This window comes from Centruroides sculpturatus, unplaced genomic scaffold (assembly GCF_000671375.1).
Source record: "Centruroides sculpturatus isolate CEXI.00-Female unplaced genomic scaffold, Cexi_2.0 scaffold1228, whole genome shotgun sequence".
NCBI classification, from domain to species: domain Eukaryota; kingdom Metazoa; phylum Arthropoda; class Arachnida; order Scorpiones; family Buthidae; genus Centruroides; species Centruroides sculpturatus.
In genome coordinates, this window is record NW_019385452.1 from 37,321 (window position 1) to 64,752 (window position 27,432).

Below are 27,432 nucleotides of genomic sequence, written 5' to 3' on the forward strand. Positions count from 1 at the left end.
ACGGTAGCACTGTCATTTAGACGCCTATGCACTGATCGAAAATAAACATACATGCATACACTGTAATTTACTATGTGGAGAACACTCATTTTATCTGTAAAGTTGATTGCAACGAATTGTGCAACAAATGAACTTGCCAAGACAGACTATAAAAAATTAATTTTCTATGTAATATTCTTAATTGCAAAGAAGCCAAATCTGGCAATGTTGCTCAGAACTGACTAAAGCGCCACTTGTAATCGTCCAATGCGCCAAGTTTGGCGCATGCGCCACGGTTTGGCCACCCCTGCTCTACTGTATTTCTAATCATTTTTATGTATTAAATTTCTATGCTTTAAGTTTTTTACTTTGTACTAGAATTAAAATTAATATTTTTACTTTAAGGTATTTATTTTTCATTCTTTCCCTATTGGATGTGATTAGTTATCTGAAAGTGTCCTGTCTTGATTATTTTGGATAATTGATGTTCTTTTGTATTCATTTATAAATAGAGGATTTGATAGTGCAATTAAAATTTCTTTTATCAATTTGAAATGTGATTTATATTTAAAGTAATTCTGTAAATAGTCAGAATTAGGGTTTATTTTGGTTTAATTTTAGTGAATTTCATTGGCAGGCATTATGAAAATTTTTTAAGTTCTGAAATTTTCTGAAGTGGACAAACAAAACAAGAAAAATAATTGATTATTGTTTATATTTTATACATTTTTTTAATTTTATGATTTCTTTTTAGAAACTGTTCTCCCATTATTTTGAATCAATTTGAAGATGATATTAAATTATTTATATTAAATTGATTGATTTCTTCTGATTTTGATTTTGATTACAGAAATTGATTTCTTCTGAAAATTTTTGAGATGTAAAAATATAAAATGTAATAAATTAAACTGCAACTTGAAAATATTACATAAAAATATTCTTGATTAATGAATTGAAAGAGCTAATAATTCAACTTTAAAGTCATTATTGAGCTGCAATTTGAAAAAAATTGTAGACCTATAAATTCCGACTGTCATCCATCTGTCTTTCCTTAATCTCAAGAATGGTATTAGATAAATAAAATTCAAGATCATGGAAAGCTTAGGGGTAGGAGGCCCTATATATGAACTTAAAAAAATTGAACTCATGTTATTTCAATTCAAAACTTTTTCTCTGAAAGCAGTTAATTAATAGATGACCAGCAAGACTCCATTGCTAATGGAAAAGTATGATGTACAGGGGCAAGACACTACAGTACTAATTTGAGGTGGAGAGCATATATTTTAAATTAAATAAATTAAAAATATGATTAATTTATCCCAGCATTATGATGATGTCACAATAATTGTTATTTTTTAAAATCTAACTTTGGTATAATTTTGATAGAAATAATTTAAAAATACAAGTATTAAGTAAAGTAATTAAATTTTATGTTTTCAGTATTAAAGAAGTTTTCATGAAATTTTGTAAACAATTTTGATATAGTAAATATTTTAAAAAAAATTATTTTTAACTAGGCTTATCATATATCTATTTCATACTTTGTGAATTTCTATCTGTCTTATATATAATATCAATTAAATTAAATTATCCACAACCGTGAGGCAGATAATAGTGAGGGCTTATCAGACTAAATGATGGGCACAAACGCTCAGAGATCAAAGTGAAAACAATTTAATAAACTTGTTTTTGTTGTTTTGTTTTCACTGTTGTTTGTTTCCAATTGTTTTCACTTTGATCTCTGAACGTTTGTGCCCATCATTTGGTCTGATAAGCCGTCACTATTATCTGCCTCACGGTTGTGGATAATTTAATTTAATTGATATTATTATATCAAGGGCTAGAAGCAACTTTTGTCTTATATATGTTTATTATGAATACAATATAAAACAATAGAAATTTACAAACTATAAAAAGTGTAATTTGTATTTACACAGTGATGTTTTTAAGACTACTTATTTATTTATTCTGTATAATATTACTTTTAATAAATATTAATGCTTATTTATAAGCATTTACAACATCCTTTCTCAAAATGGGTGATAACGCCCCCTTGTGGGTGCTAGAGGCTTTCAGGGGGCAGTAGAAGGCTCAGTGATTAAATATAAGTTTTATTTCTTCTCATTGAAACATTCTTTGATCTCAGAAATAGGATATGAGTCACACCCTATCTATCTTATCCATATAATAATAATAATAATAATAATAAAGGAGGAGGAAGGGCTGTCTGCTTTTGCAAACTTAGCCCACTACGAAGAGAAAGGAGTGAAGAAAGGGTTGAAGGAAGGGTTCTGAAGGGAGAAGTATAAAGGAAAAGAGGAAAAGTAATGCTGAAAAAAGTTATTAGGACCTCAGAGCGCTGCATCGGAAATTATTAATAACCAAAATTACAAAAGTTGACAAGACCGTTATACAGTATTAACAATTATGAGGAATGGTCCGGTTACAGTAAAATGTAAAACCCATTACTTATGGGNTTATCTGAAAGTGTCCTGTCTTGATTATTTTGGATAATTGATGTTCTTTTGTATTCATTTATAAATAGAGGATTTGATAGTGCAATTAAAATTTCTTTTATCAATTTGAAATGTGATTTATATTTAAAGTAATTCTGTAAATAGTCAGAATTAGGGTTTATTTTGGTTTAATTTTAGTGAATTTCATTGGCAGGCATTATGAAAATTTTTTAAGTTCTGAAATTTTCTGAAGTGGACAAACAAAACAAGAAAAATAATTGATTATTGTTTATATTTTATACATTTTTTTAATTTTATGATTTCTTTTTAGAAACTGTTCTCCCATTATTTTGAATCAATTTGAAGATGATATTAAATTATTTATATTAAATTGATTGATTTCTTCTGATTTTGATTTTGATTACAGAAATTGATTTCTTCTGAAAATTTTTGAGATGTAAAAATATAAAATGTAATAAATTAAACTGCAACTTGAAAATATTACATAAAAATATTCTTGATTAATGAATTGAAAGAGCTAATAATTCAACTTTAAAGTCATTATTGAGCTGCAATTTGAAAAAAATTGTAGACCTATAAATTCCGACTGTCATCCATCTGTCTTTCCTTAATCTCAAGAATGGTATTAGATAAATAAAATTCAAGATCATGGAAAGCTTAGGGGTAGGAGGCCCTATATATGAACTTAAAAAAATTGAACTCATGTTATTTCAATTCAAAACTTTTTCTCTGAAAGCAGTTAATTAATAGATGACCAGCAAGACTCCATTGCTAATGGAAAAGTATGATGTACAGGGGCAAGACACTACAGTACTAATTTGAGGTGGAGAGCATATATTTTAAATTAAATAAATTAAAAATATGATTAATTTATCCCAGCATTATGATGATGTCACAATAATTGTTATTTTTTAAAATCTAACTTTGGTATAATTTTGATAGAAATAATTTAAAAATACAAGTATTAAGTAAAGTAATTAAATTTTATGTTTTCAGTATTAAAGAAGTTTTCATGAAATTTTGTAAACAATTTTGATATAGTAAATATTTTAAAAAAAATTATTTTTAACTAGGCTTATCATATATCTATTTCATACTTTGTGAATTTCTATCTGTCTTATATATAATATCAATTAAATTAAATTATCCACAACCGTGAGGCAGATAATAGTGAGGGCTTATCAGACTAAATGATGGGCACAAACGCTCAGAGATCAAAGTGAAAACAATTTAATAAACTTGTTTTTGTTGTTTTGTTTTCACTGTTGTTTGTTTCCAATTGTTTTCACTTTGATCTCTGAACGTTTGTGCCCATCATTTGGTCTGATAAGCCGTCACTATTATCTGCCTCACGGTTGTGGATAATTTAATTTAATTGATATTATTATATCAAGGGCTAGAAGCAACTTTTGTCTTATATATGTTTATTATGAATACAATATAAAACAATAGAAATTTACAAACTATAAAAAGTGTAATTTGTATTTACACAGTGATGTTTTTAAGACTACTTATTTATTTATTCTGTATAATATTACTTTTAATAAATATTAATGCTTATTTATAAGCATTTACAACATCCTTTCTCAAAATGGGTGATAACGCCCCCTTGTGGGTGCTAGAGGCTTTCAGGGGGCAGTAGAAGGCTCAGTGATTAAATATAAGTTTTATTTCTTCTCATTGAAACATTCTTTGATCTCAGAAATAGGATATGAGTCACACCCTATCTATCTTATCCATATAATAATAATAATAATAATAATAAAGGAGGAGGAAGGGCTGTCTGCTTTTGCAAACTTAGCCCACTACGAAGAGAAAGGAGTGAAGAAAGGGTTGAAGGAAGGGTTCTGAAGGGAGAAGTATAAAGGAAAAGAGGAAAAGTAATGCTGAAAAAAGTTATTAGGACCTCAGAGCGCTGCATCGGAAATTATTAATAACCAAAATTACAAAAGTTGACAAGACCGTTATACAGTATTAACAATTACGAGGAATGGTCCGGTTACAGTAAAATGTAAAACCCATTACTTATGGGTAGGTATAAACTAGCCTTGAACACTGCAATGTCACAATAACATTAAGAACAGATTACAATTTTAACACTTAGAGAGAATGTAAATATCAGCTTACTATGATATAATAATACAGATTACACATAAATGGGAATACATATAAATGGGAATTTTTTTTTTTTAATCTAGAATTTAAAACTAAACTAATACTAGACAACTAAACTATGTACAGAAGAATTCTACACGGCCGATCAATCAATCGCTGATAACATCACTTTTCCGATTTTTCACTGTCTTCCTGCTCATCTTGTCTGTTCTTGTTTTCATTCTCAAGAATTTTTTCTTTCCTGTAGAAGTCTGGCAGAAGAGCCCTGGTGCTTTCAATAAACTTTTCAAAACACTTCCAGAGATTTTTCTTATCAAAAATGTTTTGTAGTGTCGGTGGCCAATTATGACCTTCTTGAATGCATTCCATGTAGAATGGAATGCGTTGATCCTCATATCGTTCACAGTGGAATATAAAATGAATGGCATCTCCTACACTATTATTGTCGCACTGGCATTTATTAGTGTTTCTCTTCTTAAAGTGGTAGAGATAGGCCATAAAATTGCCGTGCCCCGTTAAACATTGGGTGGTTTCGGATCTAGGTTTGTAGTAATTAGCCTTGATGCGATTAGTATTAGAGGGAATAAACTGGTGGCAAAGTCTCCCTGTTGTAGAATCTTGTTTAAACATTATATTTGCAATAACTGTTTTTAAGATACCTTTTTACATTACCATCTGTTGTGTAAATTAAAAAATATGGGGGCACTAGATTTTTTTTAATCTCAAAGTGGGTGGTGGTTGAAATAAGTTTGAGAACCTGTGATTTACAATAATAAAATAATATATTCTTAATCATGACCATTTTAAAAACTATCAATCAAGTCTCGGAATATTTTTTATAATATAGTAGTTTTGTATGTTGTTTGAAGTTTAGAGTGTTAATGAATACTAAAATATTATTTGGGTGATTTTGAAATAGTTTGAGGGCCAAACAACAACATATGATTTGTTAAATTAAATAAAAATTGAACAGGCTACAAGCTATTCAGTTCATTCCCAATGTTACAAACTAAAAAAGTTTTTAATTATTGAGAAAAATTATTGACCATTTATCAAAACATATAAATTGAACTCTTTACACACAAATTTTGAGATAAGATTAGTTCTGACATATTTGATTAAAAGAAAAAAAGGATGAATGAATATACCATTTCAGATAGTCTACATTTGTTATTTTAATATTTAAAAATTATTGAAATTTTTCCATTGAAAATAGGAGATTCTTGGAAGTTATGTACAAATCAAAAATTTTCTTTATTGTCACCAAATATTTGTTGACTGATTTTTACTGTAAAGTCTCTGTTTGACATTCTTTTTTGAACACATTCTAGAATAATAGAGAGGTTGCAGCTGACATTTTCATCATGAAAACGTATATGTCAGATGTTCAGCGCTGCCTTCCTGTGAGCCTAGAAGTTTGACAATAGCGTTTGGAATGTCAGTGGAATCATGCTCGATGTATCAAACACCATTGTCAAACTTCTAGGCTTACAGGAAGGCGGCACTGAATGTCCTATGTACATGTTTTTGCGATGAAAATGTCGGCTGCGATCTCTCTATTCTTTACATTTTTTGTTCTATATATTTCTATTTTATATTATATTTTCATATTTTTTATGTTCTATAATCTAAAACATAATATTAAAAAAACATAAAAGTTATTTTAATATATTTACCTATAATCAATATTTAAAGATGATATTACAATTTAATTTAGTTGTATCTTATTATTTTGAACTAGACTTCATGTTAACAAAGTTAAAAGTTTGAGTAAGTACCAATCTGTTTATGTGAAACCAAGGGGTATTATTGACTATTGATGATATGTTAAATTGTGATGATAATTTTATAAGATATAATTAATATTTAAATAAATTAAGATACTTATTATAAGTGATGATTGTATAGGATTATTCCAAACAAACATACTGCAATTAATAATCTGTTAAATTAACAAGTTGTGCTGATGAGTTCTACCTAAATTTAATTTAGAAATTTAGCTAGAACTGATTATTCTCCTATGTCAAATATGATTAATAAAGTCTGCAGAATTAATGAATAATGATCAATTATGAACCCAAATTTCTAATTAAAATCATTTAATCATAATTTAGTAGATTATTAATTGACAATATCTTCTATTCTGAATACTGGTATTTTGAACAATCTCGTACTCACTTGTTTAACCTTTACTTTCTGGTACTGCTTAAACTTTGTAAAACAAACGTTTTTTGCCTCACTTGAGGTTTGCTTCAGGTTTAAGCAGTACTGGAAAGTAAAGGAAAGGAAAATGTCAAATAGTATAATTTAGACAAATCAAAATAAATAACTATTACAAACAATAATTTTGTACGAGGGTGTATGAGATTATTGTTTGTTTTATACTATTTGACATTATTACTAAATTATACTATTTGACATTATCTTCTAATATTGATGAATTTACCAAAATATGTACATCAAATTAATGTAATTTAAAAGTGAATCATAATGTTTGGCTCACTTATGTAAATATTCATTAATCTGATTATATATGCAACTTATAAGATTATAAAGTGATTTTTGATTTTTTATTGAATATTTTTGGATCAGCTACTCATTTATTACAGTAAAACAAATAAATCTCTTAATGTTTATTTCATTTTGAATATTAGAGAACTTATTTTATCTAACAATGAATGATATATTTATTAAATAAATTTGTAATTATTTACATTTTTATATACAGTTTTCATTTATATAATTTTATATGGAATACTTATATCTTAATGAATACTATAAATATAACATTTAATTGTGAAATTCTATATACATCTTTTTTACTTTTAACAGACTTTTTGAAGAAAGTTTATTTCCTGATGTACTTATTGCTGTAAATGATAAATATTTTACTTCTAATGACATTGAAAATATATGTGAATTAACAAAAAAAGAGCATCTAAGTCTAATAAAAGCACATAAGGCTATTTTAAAAGTCAGAGTTCCTGCATTATATAATGAACTGTGCAAAAATGAAGTAAAAGTTCATGATAATAAAGCATTTAAATCATTTATTGGAAAAACACATTTATTGTCTTTACTGAGGTAAGTATAATTAAATCATTAATTTTTTAATAAATAAATAAATTACATTCTATAAATTTCTCTGGAGATTATTTGTTAATTTAAAGTTTTCAAAGCCTTAGTATAAAATGTAATCAAAATTGTATATTCATCGTAACTTATATAAATTGCTAAGTAAATTATAGAAAGATTGAGTATGAATAATTTAAAACAAAATTATATATAGAAAAAATAACAAAACAAAATTAACTATTGTAGTCTAACAGAAATTAGACTTAATAGTAATTAATATTAAATTGTAATAATTTTCAATTTTATAATAAGTTTACAGTTTATTTTCAGAGTAGAATTGTGTTTTTTATTTTTTAAAGTAAATATGTATATTTTAAAATATTAATTATGTAAATTGCTTACCACAGTGCTAAGAAGTTCTTTTTATATTAAAATTTTACAAGTATTAAATGTTAGAAATAAAATAAAAATTTTTATTATTTTGTAATTTTTGTAAAAAATAGATACATTTAAAACAGATAAAGAAAGCATATTGATTTACTCCAACTATATTTGTATTTTCTATATCCTTACGTTGTATTGAAGCAGTGAAGAGTTTCAGAAATAATTCTAAGATAAAATAAATGTTATAAAGCCAATAATAGGACTACTAAACTGTAATGGTAGCAATATAAGATTTTAAGTCGTCATGAGACAAAAGAAAAATAATCTGTTCTCTTCTAAACTCAAGAGTTATTTCTGGTGAAATTCATTTTTGTTAAAATAAAAAACTATGTAATCAGACCAACTTTCAATTAAAAATATTAAGAATTATTTAATGTAAAATTTATAATGAGTTTTATTTTAATACAAATTTTAAATTTTCAAATACAAGTTGTGTTTGATTCCATTTTTGCTATAGTTTTCTAGAATTTTGCCTGAAGACAACATTCTATGCTTTTTATTAAGCAGTATTGTTGTAATAAATATATCACATAGACAGTTGAATAATATATGATACTTTACAAATCTCATTTATATTTATTTAAATAATTATTTATAAAACTGTTCTTTTATTTTTGTATGATATGTAAAATATTAATTTTCATAAATTTTAATGCATTGTTATGAGATTCTAAAATTTCTACAGTAGAACCTCGATTATCCGCCCTAATTGGGGACTGGGGTTGGTCGGATAATTGAAAAGTCGGATAACCGAAAAGTATGAAAAAATCCATTATTAGTGTAGTATATTATTATATCCCATGTAATTAGTATATTAGTATATCGCTATTAACCTACTTTGCGTTGAATTTTCATCGATGTTAAGCCTAACAAAAATTTTTTAAAATAATAATCGTCGCTATTGTATCGTTAAAAATTAGAAAATTAAGCTTCGTTTAAATACTGGCTCCCTTTCATGGTCGAATGAGTGTTGCCAGCTAAAACACGTAAAAATAATATTAAAGTAGCCAAGACATAGCCAAATATTGTAGCGCCACATCACTAGCGGACATTTGAAATTTGCCGACTAGGACGGTCGGTTGATCGGGGGGCGGATAATCGAGGTTCTACTGTATATATATATATATAAAAGTATTCATAGTTATAATTAAACTTATTTTCAGTGTTAAGTAGAATAGGATGTAATGAACAGATTGTTTTTTAACTCATTCCCTTCTCCCTTCTTTGTGGGCACTAAGTGGGTCTTTTTTTAATTAATTCCATTATGGATTTTGCTAAGTGCAAAGTAAGATATCTAGTAGTACTAAATCTTCTCAAAGCTGGTTATATAGTAAATAACTCCTACAAACTTCTATAATTAAACCAGCAAATAAAGTTTTTAATATATTTTGACAAGTGTTTTCAATCCCAATTTGGATTGAAAGCATAGTAGGATGCTAGGTGATGAAAGACAGAGTTTAACATTTCCAGGTTAGACCCCATGAAAAATTTTTTGTCGTTTTTGTACATGTCCAGATTCAGTCCTAGGCCACTCAGAGTGGTAGGCTGATACCTTAACTGCTTAGACATCTGACCCAGTGAACAGGATACTGTGAAATCTTGAAAATTTTCTCCAGAATGTGTATAGAACATTTTAGTGAAAGGAGAAATCCAAGTCAGTTTCAATTAATTATTCAAGGAGAAGTAATACAATTATATTTGCTGATTTGCAAATGACAGAGTAACTGTGTAAGTTATGTGCAAACTTTTCAACTGTACAAAGACAGCTGAAAATTTTGCACATAACTTATATTAGATTTTACTTTTCATAGTGCTTCATTACCAAAATAATAACAATAATAATAATAGCTTGTAGCTTTTCAGTAATATTAATGAATTCAGAATACAGTAGAGCGTCGATTATCCGAATCAATTGGGAACTGGGGTTGTTCGGAAGATTGATGTTTCGGATAACCGATTATGTGCAAAAAAATATATTAATTTATCCCATCTTGACATTTTTCTCCGTTGTGTGTCGCTTTGCGTTGAATTTTCGTCGATGTTAAGCCTAACGAAGACTATTGTATAGTTAAAAATTATTTTTTTATTTTATACAAACAAAATAAATATATTGAAAAATATAAAAACAATAAAAAATTATACTTCAGAAGTTAATTTAGTATCAAAAACGTAAAATATTTGAGTAGCCCAACACATAGCCAAAGATTGCAGCACCACAGCACTGGCAAAAATTTAAATTTGCAGACTGGAATTCTTTCAGATGATTGATGTTTCGAATGATTGACTTTCGGATAATCGACACTCTACTGTAAATTATTATATTAGCTTTCTTTATCTCTCTTTTTGCTCAACTTATCACACTATATTAAATTAAGATATGTTGGAAGAGATACCACTCATGTTGTACTGTACATCATTTTTCTCATGATGATCAACAATGAAATTTTTAAGTTTTTTCACAAAATTATTTTATTTGGAAAATATAAATTTCATTGTAGTTCAATCATTAATCAATCATTAAATCCTAGCCATCATTAAATATAAGGACTATTAATTGTAACATCTAAAAAAGAGATATTCAAAATGCAGAGTACAGTGTATGTTTTTGTGCAATGTAAAGATGTCCAAACTTAATGAATTTTGAAATTTATGTTTATAAAAAGATTGAAATTTATTTAATTTTCAGCAATATTTAGTTAGTGTGACTAGTTAGTAGCAATATTTAGTAGACATAAATTTTATTTTTTATGTCATATATTTTTACATATAATCTATCTCCTTCTCAATAAGTAGTGGCAGTTTTATAATTATGATGAAATAGACTTACTAGAAACTGTACAATGAATTAACTGTAACTTATAATAAGTTTAAAAAAACATTAAAAGCTATTATTATTATTATATATTGATTTATTTATAATTGAGCTATTATTAAATTATGTTGCAATATTTTGGTTATAGTATTAAAATATTAATAAATGAATTGATTGTAGAGTAATAATTTATAAGTGAAAGAATATTGTTAAAATTATTATAAAAAATTATATTAAAAGTTACATTATTAGCTTCATTAGAAAATTTATTACCAGAATTATTATTATATTTAATTGATAAAAATCTATAATCTTTTAAGGAAAGTGTATACTGAAGATGATATAAGGAAAAGTGAATGTGAAGCCGTACGATTAGGAAAAATACTAATTGAATTGGCAAATGAACAATCAAAAACAACAGTAAATAATCAATTAGATTCATCTTCTGTTAAAGATGAAGGTGATAAAGGATGTAACAATGAATTGTTTGTAACCCCCACAACCAGTCCTTTATCTCCTGAAAAGAAAAAAGATATTGCTCGCATTTTTCAAGAACATGAATTATACTCTTCTAAAACACAAATGGAAGACATTAAAACAAACAACTCCAATAAAGAAGAAAAGAGCAGTGTAGAATTAATAACTGAGAAGGAAAACAATAACAATGCTATTATGTTTAGAACTGGGAATACTAAAGAATATGAAAAATCTGTAAAAAATTTTATATTGCCATTAGATGATCAGGTATGTCAAACTCAAGATTACAATGTGGATTGCAATAAAAATTCTCATGTCGCTAATACTCCTGCAACAACAAGTTCAGATTCTCCAAGTAGTGGAATGGTACGAAGTGGTACATTTGATTTGCAAGCTCAGTTGCCTCTTGAAGAAACATTAAATTCTGAATCTCAACCATGGAATTCTCAGGAAAATGATACATCTCTAAATAAAACATCCGATGATGAAAATATGATTTCTGAAGAATTATTTCATACAAGAAAACAAGATGCTATGAAATCATTTTTTCTTCACCGAAATCCTCAATTACTGAAAGGAGAACATTTTCAGGATTCCACTCAAAATGAACAAGTTAGAAATATGGAACAAGAATCTGCAACTGGAACAAATTCACCAGGAAGAAGGTTGGATGCAAGTATTATGAGTGATTCTGGATTTATGTCTCAAAGTACATTCAGTTTGGTTTCTGAAGCGGGATTACAATGTTCATTATCATCTCTTGTTACATCATTTGATGGTAGTTCAAATTGTTCTTCTGCACAAGGAAAAAGATCTGAAGATTTACCTAATTCTAATAAAAATCATAAAAGATCTAGTTCAATGTTTCCTTTTTATATTGATATTGATAATCTTACGCCAGAAGTCGCTAATCCAAAATTGCCACAGCAACCATCTAGTCAGCGATCACAGTCAGTTTACATGTATATTGATGCAAGTAAAAATGAGGATAAAGAAGAAATGAGAAAAACTTCATTGCAAGAAGAATTTTACCAGGGAAATTTTTCTCCTTTTTTCCAGGAAAAAGCTTATGAACCAGTAGAAACTAGTAATTTCTTGTATAATAAATTAGTTAAAGTAAATTCATTTCCTCAACTCTCTAAAACTCTTGTTAAAAGTTCAAACACATTAACAGAAAATTCTGAAACATATATTAAGAAAAGACCACAATCTTGTTATATGTTTATAGATTTAGAATCTATTGATGCAGAAAGTGAACAAGAAGATAGTAAATCTTTAAAAAAGGAAAATGCAAATAAAACACAATCAATTTCAATGTTTATAGATTTAAATAAAGATATGAATGAAAGTGTATTATCTGCTCAGCAAACGTATAGTGAAAAAGTGAAAAAAGAAGAAAAATTCGATATAAATGACATTATAGATATTAAAAAGAATACTAGTAACAATTTAGACTTGTTAAAATCATCTGAATTAACTGATGATAATGACAATGATTATGATTTACAATCAAAGAAAGAATCTGAAGAATCAAAAGTAAAAAAAGGTACCGTTTCTTGTAAAAGTTTATGTTCAAACATTTTGACAAATATTTTGGATTCATTAAATACAGATTTATTTAAAAGTGATAAAATGCATCAAGGGAAAGATAACAAAAATAAATTAATTAAAGAAAATGTATCAAATGATGAGAAAATAGAAAATAAGCAGAATAAAACAGTATCTTCAGATAAGCAAACAAATATTCAAAAATCTGATTCTCCAAGTAAAACACTCAAAAATCAGACAAATGCAGAAGTTTATGTAAAGAAAGAATGTAATGTTACAGATCAAGGAGAAGGTCTTCTTCCTATGAGTCCAATTCTTCGAAGAAAAGAACCAAAAAAAGAGCCTCCTAAACCTCCTGTTCAACCTGTTGTGGTAAAAGCATCAACAAGACCACAAGATGTAAGTGCTATGACATTTCGTAGACCAGAAAGCGAGGAGGAATCTCAAATTAAAAAATTTCAAGAAACTGATGAACAACAAAGCAACAGCAGGTTTAGTTCTCCACATAAAGTACAAAAACCTGTTGGACAAATTAAACAAGTTACAGGCATTGAAACACCAAAAGTAACATTGGAGACGAAAGTTTCTGGACGAAGTGAAGCAAGTTCACAACCAAAACAGGTTTCACAAGCAGACCTTTCAGAGTCAGTTACATCCAGTATTGAAAGTAGTATTATGTCTTCAGATAAACAATCTGTATCTGATGTTTTAAAAGAGAGACAATTATTATCACCGCCATCATGGTCTGGAGAAATAGATGATGACTCAGAAACTATTTATTCTGAAGTATCTGATATTAGTTCTTCATTTCTTGGAGCTCTAAGCAATAGTTCTGGTCATGGAAAACGATCTAAAGAAAATCAGAGTCCAGAACTTGAAAGTATTTTAGGTGGATCAGTATCACATAGAAAGTTTCAGGCATGTTCTAAATTAGGAGAAGATCTATTAAAAATGTTTACAGAGGAAATTGATTCAGATATAATAGTTCAAGTTCAAGATAAAGAAATAAAAGCACATAGGTAAGAACCTGTATATATATATATATATATATATAAATATACAGAAACATATACCTTCGCTTCATTTTATAGAANCATATATATATATTTTTTTATTTTTATTTTTTAGTAAACAAATAATAGAAAATATCTGTATTGCATTGAAAGTTTATGAATAACAAATTTTCTTTCATAAATACTTTTAGAAATTTAAGTATTTTAGAAGCTTAAATCCTTGGCTTTTTTTTCCAGCCAGAATTCCGCTCAGAAAATTTTTAATTAATTGATTTTTTTATTAAATAATTATTTCCTTAATAATACTTTTTAAAGTTATTTAACAATAATCTCACTGATATCTGAACCAAAACAAGTAAAAAGTAAAACAAATATGTGAATGAATAAATACTTTTTATTAATTCTTGTTGAACTGTTTTTACAGTAAAAGAATTTAAAGGTTTAATATTCCATATATAATCAAGTATATTAGTACTGGTATATATAATATAATCTAAATTACTGTATATATATGTATGTATTTTTGCATCAGGAATCAAAAATAAACTGGACTTTTAATATAATTATTCTGTTAATGTGTAAGTATTTATAGATGACCATCTTCAAAACAAATATCATATGCAGCTATACACTTCTACTAAAGTTTATTCCACTTCTGAGAGATGGTATTGTAAAGGTTTGTGGGTATATCCTTGATTTTTCCAGCAAGTCAGCTTTATCTCTGTTATTGCATAAAAGCCTATGTAAAATAGGTTTGGGAGCCAGTGGAACTTCCCAACTTACCTTACACCACTTATTAAATAATCAAAATAATTATTTAAAACAATGGAGTCAGATTATTTATCCAATTCTTACTTAATTGTATTGTAGAGAAATACACAAAAAAATCAATTTTTCTTTCTTTCTGAGTTACGGAGGGTAGATAACTTCAAAATTCTAAAACATCATATCAATAATGAATAAAAATTAAAAAGATAAAAGTAAACCCACTTTACAGAGAAAAATACTTTATTACTTTGTTAAGTCCCCTAACTGCATTTTGCCAAAAATATTAGGCTTCCTCAGTAAGGTTTCTAGCATACATTTCAATATTCCATCATCAATCAGCAAGTTACTTCTGAAATTATCGTTGTCATATTGTCTTATGATACCTGAATGACCAAAGTGGCTGGAATGCTTAATAAATCAAAAGAAGTTAATGTTGTACAATCATTAGCACAGCCAGAAATAAAAGCTTAGAGAAATGTACTGCTTAATAAGCAGTATATTTATCTAAGCATATAATTTAGTGTACTAGTTTGTTTTGTTGGTAGTAGATCTGTTTGCTATAGCAGTTGGAAGGTTATTAATAGAGAATGCTCAGAATCTCATCATAGTAGTAAATTCTTTCAAAAATTATGAAATAATTTACTAATATAATGAAATTCTGAAGATAAAGGCAAAGTATGCTCAAAAGCATTTAAGTTATTTTATGATTTCTTGAGATAAATTCTACAGTATTATTTTTTTTAACTATAATTTATAAATACACTTAGTTTTGTTTTTACATGATAGATACGCTCCCAAAAAATCCATCCATGTGAAAAAGATACTGTCTGTATGGAAAAATGGAATATTGGTTCCAGATTTTAAAATCCAATAGAAATGATATGATAAACCAATTAATATAATAGGATGTGTTTAAACAAAATATTTCTATTATAATTAATAAATCAGAAGAGGGACAATTGTAACCTAACAGCAAAATTTAATTAATTTATATTATTTGCAAAATTTTATTTTTATTTCATTTTTTTTAGCTTTTAACACTAAACAGCATACAAAACTTATTCTGTATCAAAAGAAATTGGAATAATCAATTGTATAAACAAATAATCAAAAAGTTGAAATGAAAGGCTTATTGTTGTTATACATGTTTAAATAAGTCATAAAAAAACAGCCAAATCTTAAAATTTACTTGAGTGTGTGTAGCAGCAGATTCTAAGAACTTTTTTAAAGAGTAATATTCTAGATAAAGATTTAAATTCTAAGGAAAAAATATTCATTTTTTTTTAAAAGAATTAAAAATTAAATGGAAATTTATAAGAAGACAGATTTATTGAACAGTATTAGATCAAAACAAATTATGTAATAGAATTGAATTTTTCCAGAATGTGTTAAATCAAAATCATGTAAAAATAACCAATAAATTCTTACTGGAACTAAAACGAAAAATAAAATAATATAAATAACACCTTTTTAACGGTCCAGCAAAAACATTTAATTCTCTAAAAACGTTTTCGACCGATTTTAGCGGCCTTCATCAGTTATTTTAATATTAAAAAGAACAAAGTATTCAAACTTATGCAATACAAAAATAAATAAAATTAAACTGCAATTGTGTAGAACAACAGAAAAATCACCTGTGGGTTATTCAAAAGGGTTAAAAAGGTGTTATTTATATTATTTTATATCATGTAAAAAATCTGTCAACAGAATTGGGTGTACATATTATTGTAGTGTAAGATTTCGTAATGTTTAAAATTAAATTGTCTTTCTTTTAAAATGTGAATATAAAAAATGAAATATGAAAAGAAACATAGAAGTATGTATTGACTCAACACATGAAGTAGATTTTTCCTATATTCACTCTAACTCCAGATTATTAGTGCCTGATAAATAATTTGATATAAAGATTTCCATTTTGAATTATTTTATGTTTATTTTACAAATTGTTTTAAAATTTGAGTTTCAAAATGTGTTAAGTTTACAATTACCATAGATACTTATGCAATTTAAAGAAAACAACAATAAGAATAATTATTAAATTATTTTATTCAATTCAAAAACTGAACATTGTAGATTATATATTTAGTTATATATTTATACATAATATTTGCATGAAAAAAATATATTCCTCTTAATAAAAACATTATTCAATAAACTACCAAAACAAATAGAAAAATGCATTAAATGTTCTTTGAGAAGTTTCTTCTCATCTCAAGGTTTATTCTGGAACTCTTATCTAGGAGTTTCTAGTGAAACTTTTAGATAGTGTTCTGGAGAAGTTTTTATATTTGTGTTATTGATTTTTTTTTACTGAATAATGTTTTTCTAAAGATGGATTTATTAGCAAGGATTTAATATCTAGAGCTAGAAAAAGTTTATAAGTAGAGAAAAACATGTGATTAGAAAATATATCTTTTGTATTGAACATCAGAATATTTATAGATAACAAAAATTAAAATCAAACTGATTTGCTGGAGTTCATCTTCAAAACAGTTTGTTTTATTTTATCTTTTACTTTTTGTTAGTTTTAAAGAATGGAGTTAGTTTTGCATTAATATTTATAGATTTGAATTTTTCAAATTATTTTTTCAAGAATATATCATTTTCAGAAATAATGTCAGAATTTCTTTTGCATAATAATAAATATCAACAAATAAGATTGATATTAATAATATAAGATACTGGTTTTCTTAATTTCCTTAGAGATATAATTATTTTTCTACATAATAGATATTTAAAATATGATCAGAAAACATTTATCTGTGAACAGTTTATCTTTAGCAATAATACAGAATTTAAATAACTTTTTTAGATTTATTTTTGATTTTAAATTTATTTATATTTTCTAATGCAAACATATATTCAATACATTTTTATTTGTTGATTTTTTTTATAACTTAATATTAATCAAATATATATTTTCAAAAATTATAGATGCATTTTAGCAGCTAGATGCAAATATTTTGCTGCTATGTTTAAAGGATCTTGGATTGAAACTGTTGATAAAATAATTAATTTACAAGGGTAAGTATTTATCAAAAGAAGAAATTATAAGAAAAGTATTAATTATCTAAATTTTTCTTATTAATTAATTTTTAAAAATTAATAATTGTATCATTTTTCAGTTTCACCTATCCAGCAGTATATTTTGCTCTGTGTCATATTTATAGTGGGGCAATTAATTTACCACCAGAAGTCAATATAGCTGAAATAGCTTTGTTGGCAGATATGCTACAGTTGGATACTTTAAAAGAAGTTATTGTGTTCCATCTCAAAATGAATTACTGTCACTTCTTTCATAGAGTAAGAACTTGATAGCTGTCAATTTAATTGGATTGTTTATGCTCTGGTTCTTACTACATTTAATTCAAATTAAAGTATTTTACACATCTTGCTTACTATAGTTAAGCAACTATGTTACATTTACTTATTTTGATAAATTTGCTGTATTTTTATTTTCTATCTTTCTTATAAAGAATGTCAGAAAGTGAAAATAAATTAATACCTTAGGTTATTGTGAAGAATAAGAAATAAAAAAATGATAGGGCATAGTAAAACTAGCACAGATCATTCAAGAATGTTAAAATTTATGCAATGCTTTATATTAGAATATGATATGAAGGGTGCAGATATAAAATATTACATAATAACATATACATCAATCACATTCCATTACTAATGCTTAATGAACTGCTGGATTATTCATCTATAACAAGGCTAATTTAATGATTAGATGTAAAGCAGTTTGGCTATAGCCAATTTATATCTAACCATTGAATTTGCCTTGTTACAGTCTGATGAATAATCTAGCAGTTCATTAAACAACCTGAAGCCCAATATATATATATATATAGATACATAGCCAAATGATTGCCTTAAATACTCAGGCTATAAATTTGCTAATTGTAATAATTAATTTACTACTAGAGGTAGACGTTAGGTGCCATCTCTTATCTAAATTAATAATTATAATTTAAATAATTTAGAATAATCTGGAAGAAAAGAACTGACTCGGGGTGGAACTTGAACCCACAACCTCCATTTGCCATGTGATGTGCTTACCAGTTACACCACTTGGACCCTGAGCAAGCCTTTGCTTCCAGATGTATTTAAATTTAGGGTTAATGTTACCTATGGTTCCAAAATGGTGGTGCTTCGGTTAGGTTTGTTTCATTTCCATTAGATTAGCTACATTTTTAGTAGTTTCCTTTTTTTTTTATTTTGTTCAAGAACTACTGTGAATCAATAACTAGCAACATTTGGCACTTGATGGCCTGCCAGCAGCTCCCGTCCAGGAGGAGTCCATCTTGACCACAAACAGTCGCACAGTGGGACCAAATCCTAAAAAAGCTGGCCAAAAGTCGAAAAATAGAGTTTAAGTACCAGTAATTTCTAGTCGTGGGTTAGGTTGGATAATAGTCCGAAGGTCGAATTCTAGACTTTATCGCCCCCTATCCCTTATACCTGCTATTGTAATTCAGTTGAAAGGGGACCCTCAGTCGAGCTAGACACGTCATGCAGTAAGCAAAGATTTCTACGCTATATTCAAGAGGGTGCCAAATCTCTAAAAATCAATCAAATTTAAATTTAAAAAATGGAATCTGCAGCTGCAAGTAAGTAGAATATCATTATGTAACACAAAATTGATAGTAATATTTTATGTGATAACAGTAAATGAATGATTTGTATGAAAATGAACGGGATTACAACAGAAAATTTTAAACATGTAGAGAAAAGTTCATAAATTCTGTAGAGTTCTGTGGCTGGACCGATCGCATGTTGTAGATGGAAGTATTATTGAATGAAAAAAATAAAAACTAGCTGCAACTAGCTGCAATTGTGTCATTGTTGCGAGTTCTTGCAATGTAAAACATAGTTTTCTGAATTTTGTACATTAACGACGCGGAATGTTTTGAATGTTGTTTGCATGTAGGATATAAGCTTGAAATCAAACTGTGGCAAGCGCATGGTGATAAAGAAAATAAACAAATAAGACTCTGAAAAACGAATATAGAGAAGGGTTTCTGTATAGAATTGGGTCTAATAGTCGATCAAACAAAGCCTGGTTTCGGTAGCTTGAATGATGGGAATACCGCTCGACGATTTTTTGAAAACTCAAGCATTTCTGCTGCTATTACAGGGGTTGATGAGGACTTGATTAAGCATTTCCCTGTCATATTGCAGACAATTTTGTGTGGCCATGAAATCGATTTCATAGAATTTCAAGATTATGCCTTACAGACAGCTCTTTACTTTGTGCAGTTATATCCGTGGTTCTGCATGCCAACTTTGGTACATAAGATATTGATTCATGGTGCAGAAGTGATAAATTCATTGGTATTGCTGATAGGGCAGATGTCCGAAGACGCTCAAGAGTCTACTAATAAATACATTAAAAAGTTTCGAGAAGATTTTGCAAGAAAAGTTCCCGAGCGAAAATAATGGAAGACATTATTTTATGCCTATTATTAATATCTGATTCGTTTATTTCGAGTTTGTGTGAATTATCTCAAAAAAAAACTAAGTTGTTGCTTCCAGAAGCAGTTTTATTGTTAGTTGCGCCACGTATACCAGCAAGTACGAGAAGCTTCAGCAATTTCAAAGTTGAATCATCTGATTGTGAATCAAATTATTCTTTGGATGACGATGCATGAACTTTTAATCAACCGATTGTATGTTTAATCGTATTAAACAATATATGGATTTATTTTGTACTTTTTCTATAAAAGTGGTTCGTGTTAAATTTGTCATTTTGTTTTTATTTCAAATTTTGACTTCGGATTCGTAATCAGCGATCCCGAAAATCCTCGAATACTGACTTTCAACAAATTGATAACGCTTTTGACTTTTGGCCAGCTTTTTGGAATTTGGCCCCACTGTGAGTCGGAAGCATGGCCATTTTGGAACCATAGGTAACATTAACCAAATTTAGATTTTATTAGATTTATTAAATAATTTAGAATCATCTAAATCACAGGTTCTCAAACATATTTTGACCACCACCCACTTTGAGATTAAAAAAAAATCTAGTGCCCCCATATTTATTAACTTACCCTTTTACATTACCATCTGTTGCATATCTTAAAAACAGTTATTGCAAATATAATGTTTAAACATGCATTATTATATGGATAGGATAGATAGGGTGTGACCCATATCCTATTTCTGAGATCAAAGAATGTTTTGATGAGAAGAAATAAAACTNGAGAAAGGATGGTCTAAATTATTTAAATTATAATTATTAATTTAGATAAGAGATGGCACCTAACATCTACTTCTAGTAGCAAATTACTTAGTATTAATTATTAAAATTAGCAGACTTATAGCCCAAGTATTTAAGATGATTGTTTGGCTATGAATCTAGCAGTTCATTTGGCATAAAATACTAAAAATAAGATTTTTAAAAGTTTATAAACTTTTCAGTTTTAAAAATTTCAAATGATTATAAATAAATGCTAGTTTAAATTTATTATTAGATATGAATAATACTGAAATAAATTAATAATTTTAATGGATCAGTTTAAATTTAAATACAATATGACAAGAAATAGACAATTATAAATGTAGGAAATTGTGCATGAAAACAAAAAGAACATTAAACATATAACATACTGAATTTAACTGCTAATAAATAATGCATTGGGAAATTATATGTTTAATATGATTTCTATGCTTCAGAATCCACCATTCTAGAAAAATCTTAAAGATTACAATATATATCTATGATGAAAAAAATATTATTAACTCTTTGAAAGAAAAAATGGATAACTTTTCCTCGTTCTTCCAAAGCAATGATAGGATTTGTTTCATGTATTTGGCAGTTGTGGTAAGAAAACTGTAATGGAAGTGCTTGCTTTTGTTATTGTCAAGATATCTCTATCAGGAATTGTCAGATCCAGATCATGTGATAGTTAATTTCACAAAAGTCTGTTCTGTTAAAAATAATGCTGATCTTGATCTCAATCTGATGTTTAAACATTATTTAAGTATTGTTAAATTTGTGAAATATCATCTTTTATGACATGTTTTACCAAAGTTTTTGCCTACTAAGGTTTATGTTCTGTCTATATACTGTACATCATGAGTATAGAAAAACATATCATTTATAGTGTTTGTGTTAAAAATATAAATTTTTCTTTATTTTGAAAACTGTTTAAAAAAAAACTCTAAAATGGCATTATGATTTTACATTGCAATTTCATAAGCAGTTCTATTACCTTGATAACACAATATTAACATATTTTTAATACAGTTTATTTATTGTCATATTGTGAATGAATACATATTTAAAAAGTAACTGTTTGATATTGGTTATGAGTAATGCTTTGATTTCATCTAATGATGATTTTGAACATTTGTATAATAACTAAAAACGTCTTTGCATAATATGAAATGCGTAACATAAAATAATAGTCTGTTCAAGCCATATTCAATACAAAAAGTGTTTAGAAGAAAGTGTTCAACATTTTTACAATCTTTAATGATGGTAAGATACTAGAAAAACCTTAGAGATATCTATATAAAAAAGTTTAAAGAATATATGATTGCAAGATATCATGAATAGAACATTTAGAATTTTAGATATTACATTCTATGAGTTACTATTCATTATTTTGATAGATGTAGATAAGTTTTCTGTATTTTAATGAATCTAAGTAATAAATGCACTAAATATTGGATAATATACAAAAGATTTACACAACCAAAAATCCAGCTCATGAAACATAAAGATAGAAAAAAATGAATGCTTTCAATTGCTAAAAGCAATTGAAAGCATTCATTTTTTTCTATCTTTATGTTTTTCTATCTTTATGATTCTGAAATATATTTCAGAATAGAACATATGATAGAATGTAATAATTTAAAATATAAAATAAATGTTTGATTTGCCATTAGATGTCACATATTAGTACATGTTTGTATTGGGATGCAAATATCTAGATGTAAAAGTAATATTAAATATCCAATGAAACCTTCCAAGCTGGGGATAACATGTTGTTTTCCTTATAGTAGATAGCCATGTTGTTTCTACTGGCCTTGTATATTTTCAGCAATTCCAGGTACTTAAATAGAGGAGGCTTCTGTGTGTGGTGAATGAGACATGCATTTTCGATGTTCATCTGCACATCCTTGTCTAAGGCATATGTGGCTAACTAAAGCTGTAGTAGTTTGCCTTTCATTAATTGAAATGTGAAATAATGTTCTTGCAGATATTGTTTTAATGGATGTATTGTAGTCCCGATGTATTGTAGGTGTTGGCTGTCTCTGTTTGTTGTCCTGAAGTAATATGGAGTATACTCCGAGAAGGAATGTCTTATTATGAGGGTCTTTGGTGTTTCTAAGAAACATATAGATGGTGGGGTTCCTTTTGTAGACCAAGGAGAGGTCATCTCCTGCTACTTCTTGGTATATAGCCATCAGGGTCTTGTTATACTGCACAACCTTGAATTTATGTTCTGCCTTTCCCATAATTTGGTCATGCTCTCCATAATTGTTCACTAAACTTTTTATTAATCTAGGCAAGTATCCATGCTGGATAGCCAACTGTTTTATGTAATGCAATTTATGAGTTTTCTCCTTGAAAGTGGAAGTGTGTGTGAATGCTTTTTTTACTAAGGCTCTAAAAGCTGCAACCTAATATTTGAAGGGATCATATGAGGAGGATGGGATGAAAATTGGATTGTATGTGGGTTTGAGGTATACCGAGGTGTAAATTCTACCATCCTGTATGCATAAGTTCATATTTAGGAAATGTGCAACAGAGGTATGATGCTGTTCCATGCATAAGTGGAAGCCAAAGGATTATTGTTGAAAGCATTCAGAAAAACATCAACGTTTAGTTTATGATGCAAAATAATTAGTAGATCATCAGTATATCTGGAATATAGGGTGATGTCATGCTCATAGGATGGAAGAACCTGATTTTCCAGTTATCTGAACCAGTTGCTTAACTACATATTCAGCGCCCTGGAGCAAGTAGAATCGGTATGCCCCTTTCTTCCTCGGAAGAGGTCTCGCAAAATTTATTTTCAACATTTACTTTAAAAACATATACAGTATCTAATTATTTCAATTTAAAACCTTAATAACAATTTGAGATTCAAGGCATTTCAACAATGAGATATTCAATTTAATAAATTTAATAAATATAAATATAATAATAAAACAAAATATTATTCTTTAAGTATGGACTACCTAATAATATTTACTACATAGTATATAAACTGTATTGACAAAATGTATGCAAGTTTAGTTTTATAACAAATACATAATAATTCATAAAAAAAACTTCAAGATTGACTGATTTGCAAACAAAAAAAGTGAGAAAACAACAATCACTTTCTCCAGATCAAGTTGACAAGCTATTGTTTTTTCAATTGATATAGTAGCCAGAGCTAAGATGGTGTTGGGACATGCTGCTTCTTAAATAAGTTTTGAATAATTTTAGTTTTGAAAAACTTCGTTCTGCTGTCACTGTTGTCGTCTGTAAAGTTAAAAACCTGAGGCATGCTGCAGTGTGAATTAAAAGTAGTTTGGCAACTTTGCTTATACAAGTAATTTCCTTTATCTGACTACAAAAACACTTCAAATCGAAGCAGTTGAGGTCCAAAACTAGATGAAATGTCGGTGGCATATGCAATTGTAACAATTCTGACCCTTCTGGAATATTTTTATCAGGTGACGTGACAAGATAGGCAGGTGATAAGCACTTAAAAGTGTACAAAATTGTCGAACGGATTCAAATCTAATAGATAATCGATTAATTATTAAACCCAAAAAATTTTTCCAAATATTTTTGCAAGTTTTTATTTTGCCCTTTCTAACTTGGTGCCCTCATGATTCATGTGTCTGGAGTAGTTTGCTCCAACTGCTCCATGGTAGCTACACTTCTGACCTGAACATTAATTCACAAAGTGTCCCAAAAAGGGGCTTCCAATAGGCACTCCTCTGCACTGCAGGTAAACCACCTCCTCAAACTGGAAGAAGGAGGAGTAGCAAGTTAAGTTGGTCAAGTCTAAAATATTAGTATGGAAGTTGTCATTTTTACCTATATGCCATATATGCCTTAGACAAGGATGGACAGACAGACAAACTATTTTTTATTCACCCGACACTGCTGAGCACAGTCGGAAGAATGTACATGAGTTACACAGTCGACACATGCCGAACGTAAAAAATAAACTGACATAAAAAAACTATTATTAAAAAAAACAAAGCAAAGCAAAATATCGCATATGTACAAAGAAGGAAAGGAGAGAAAAAAAAACAAGATGTACCATAAAATTAGTGTATTAGAGTCCTATTGATGTAAAGTTTGGTCATGATGTTAAAAAGATCGAAGTAACTTTGACTGGATATTAGTAATTCAAGTTTGCATGGCCAGTTATGGTTGTCCTCTTCCATTTGCAGTTTAAGTGTGTGCCTGATATTTTCCAACATTGGGCAGGACAGAAGATAATGTCTCACTCCATCCTGCACACTGCAGATTGGACAGCAATTCGTGTCACTGTGATGAAAACGGTTCAAGTATACATTAAATCGCCCATGTTTGGTTATCATCTGCAAGATCTGGTGTTGTGGATGAAACCACTTCCATGTAAGGTGCCTTGAAAGACAAGGATGTGCAGATGAACATCAATAATGCAATCTCATTCACCATACACAGAAGCCTCCTCTACTTAAGTACCTGGAAATGCTGGAAATATACAAGGCCAGTAGAAACAACATGGCTATCTATAATATTACAAGGAAAACAACATGTTATTCCGAGCTTGGAGGGTGTTATTGGGTATTTAATATTACTTTTACATTTAGATATTTGCATCCCAATACAAACATGTTTTAATATGTGACATCTGATGGCAAATCAGATGTTTGTTTTATATTTTAAATTATTATATACCATTATATATTCTATTCTAATATATATGTTTCCAAATAAGTTCTTTAACTTGAGGATGATTGCTAAAAGCAATTGAAAATTTTCATTTTTCTCCATTATTGTGTTTAACAAGTTGATTGGTTGTGTCTTTTAATGAATCTGTGATATATTTTTCATTACTGTTTTACTGTATATTTAGAAGTGTGTACATAATAAGTTAACAGCATTTACTTGTCATTAATAATAATTCATTGCTTTGACTTTTTTTATATATTTTGCTAACTTTGAATTTATTAGTGAATTTCTAAATGTTTAATTCTTGTGGAACATTTCTTTGTAAATTGGCCTAGATAATGTTCTATAAATAGTACAAAATTAATAAATAATAAAAATCTATTACTTCTCTCTTAAGCAATTCATATTATGCAATAAACTTAAAGATTTGAAGAAGTATATATTGTAAACTTAAAGATAAAATTTAAGAAATTTTATTTATGAAACAATTTAATTTGGATTAAATGTAGAAAGTTAGAAGAATTTAAGTTTTAAACAATAAGATTCTCTTCATTCTAATAATAAAATTAATCATGTAAGATGTAAAATTAAGATGTAAAATATAATTAAGCAAGATAACTTTTGCAAAACTCAATTTATAAATCAAACAGATTTAGAACTGTATTAACTTTTTTTTATAAGTTTTGTAATTGTGATTTATATTTTATTTAGCCATGTAATCAATGCATCCAAGGTGTTGTTGAATGTCTACATTTAGCTATTTCATGTGGTTTGAATGAGTTATACGAGAAATGCATACGTTGGTTAGGAAAATATTTTACTAGGACTTGGCCCAACAAAAGCTTTGCAGCTCTTCCAGAAGAAATAAGAGAAGAATGTTATCAAAATACCTTACCTAATTTAGTATGTTACTAAATCTTTATTTTGAATAAATTTAAACATAAAAAATGAAAATTTAAAAGTTGATTTTTTATCTCTTTTAGAATGTAAATAATTTGATTGACACAATACTTTGTTGTGATCGATTGATAACTACTCTTTCTCATGTAAAATGGACAGAACCAGTTTATGAGATGGTGACACGACTTCTTCAAGACTGTATATTTTTCATGGCACTTAATTTTGATCAAATGCTAACCTGTGATGGGTTTTTAGCTCTAGGAAAGGTAAAATAAATTATTATTTTTATTGTAAGCAATGAAATTTAAAATTAGTTTCTAAAATGAGAATTTTTTGTAAAAATTTCAATAATGATTAAAAATTAATAAGTAAAAATTGAAATTTAATTGTTTTCACGAAAAAAATGAAAAAAATTCTAGACAAACTCTAGAGTATTAATAGAACTTTTAGTTCATAAAGTTTATCAGATATATTACTTTTATACATTATTATCAAGCACAATGACTTACAATTGACAAAGAAAGCACATCAAAAACTTTAGATAAGAATTATTAATTGAAATGTCTTCATTATTTTTAAATGTTATTAAAAAAATTATATGATATTAAGTTTTACTGCTGAATAATAGAAGTTAGAATATATAATCAATCAATCAATCAATCAATGAACTTTTTATAATTTAAGGAATAATCTTGTTACATAAAGGTGATAATCTTTACCATTATAACAATCAAAATAAAATATAAGTAATTTTTCATATTAACATTCATTATTTGATATTTAACATAATTCTAAAAAAATTATATTATTTATACATAATTTTTTATATACTGTATTTGCTTAATATTAAAAATACCAATTTAATGATGATAAGTTTATTACTGAAAACTATATAAATATATAACTATATATAATTTATATAAATAT

At 27.5% G+C, this 27,432-nt stretch overlaps 1 protein-coding gene across 3 annotated transcripts in view; it reads left to right on the forward strand.

The window, feature by feature from the left end:
• LOC111639138 overlaps positions 1–27,432 on the forward strand; it is a 73,744-nt gene that overhangs the window by 18,854 nt on the left and 27,458 nt on the right. For all 3 annotated transcript variants that reach the window (XM_023384925.1, XM_023384927.1, XM_023384926.1), the window contains exons 3-8: positions 7,404–7,655; positions 11,223–13,946; positions 17,643–17,732; positions 17,834–18,011; positions 26,317–26,508; positions 26,589–26,771. In XM_023384925.1, the coding sequence (XP_023240693.1) occupies positions 7,404–7,655; positions 11,223–13,946; positions 17,643–17,732; positions 17,834–18,011; positions 26,317–26,508; positions 26,589–26,771 (3,619 nt within the window). The remainder of the gene's footprint in view (positions 1–7,403; positions 7,656–11,222; positions 13,947–17,642; positions 17,733–17,833; positions 18,012–26,316; positions 26,509–26,588; positions 26,772–27,432) is intronic.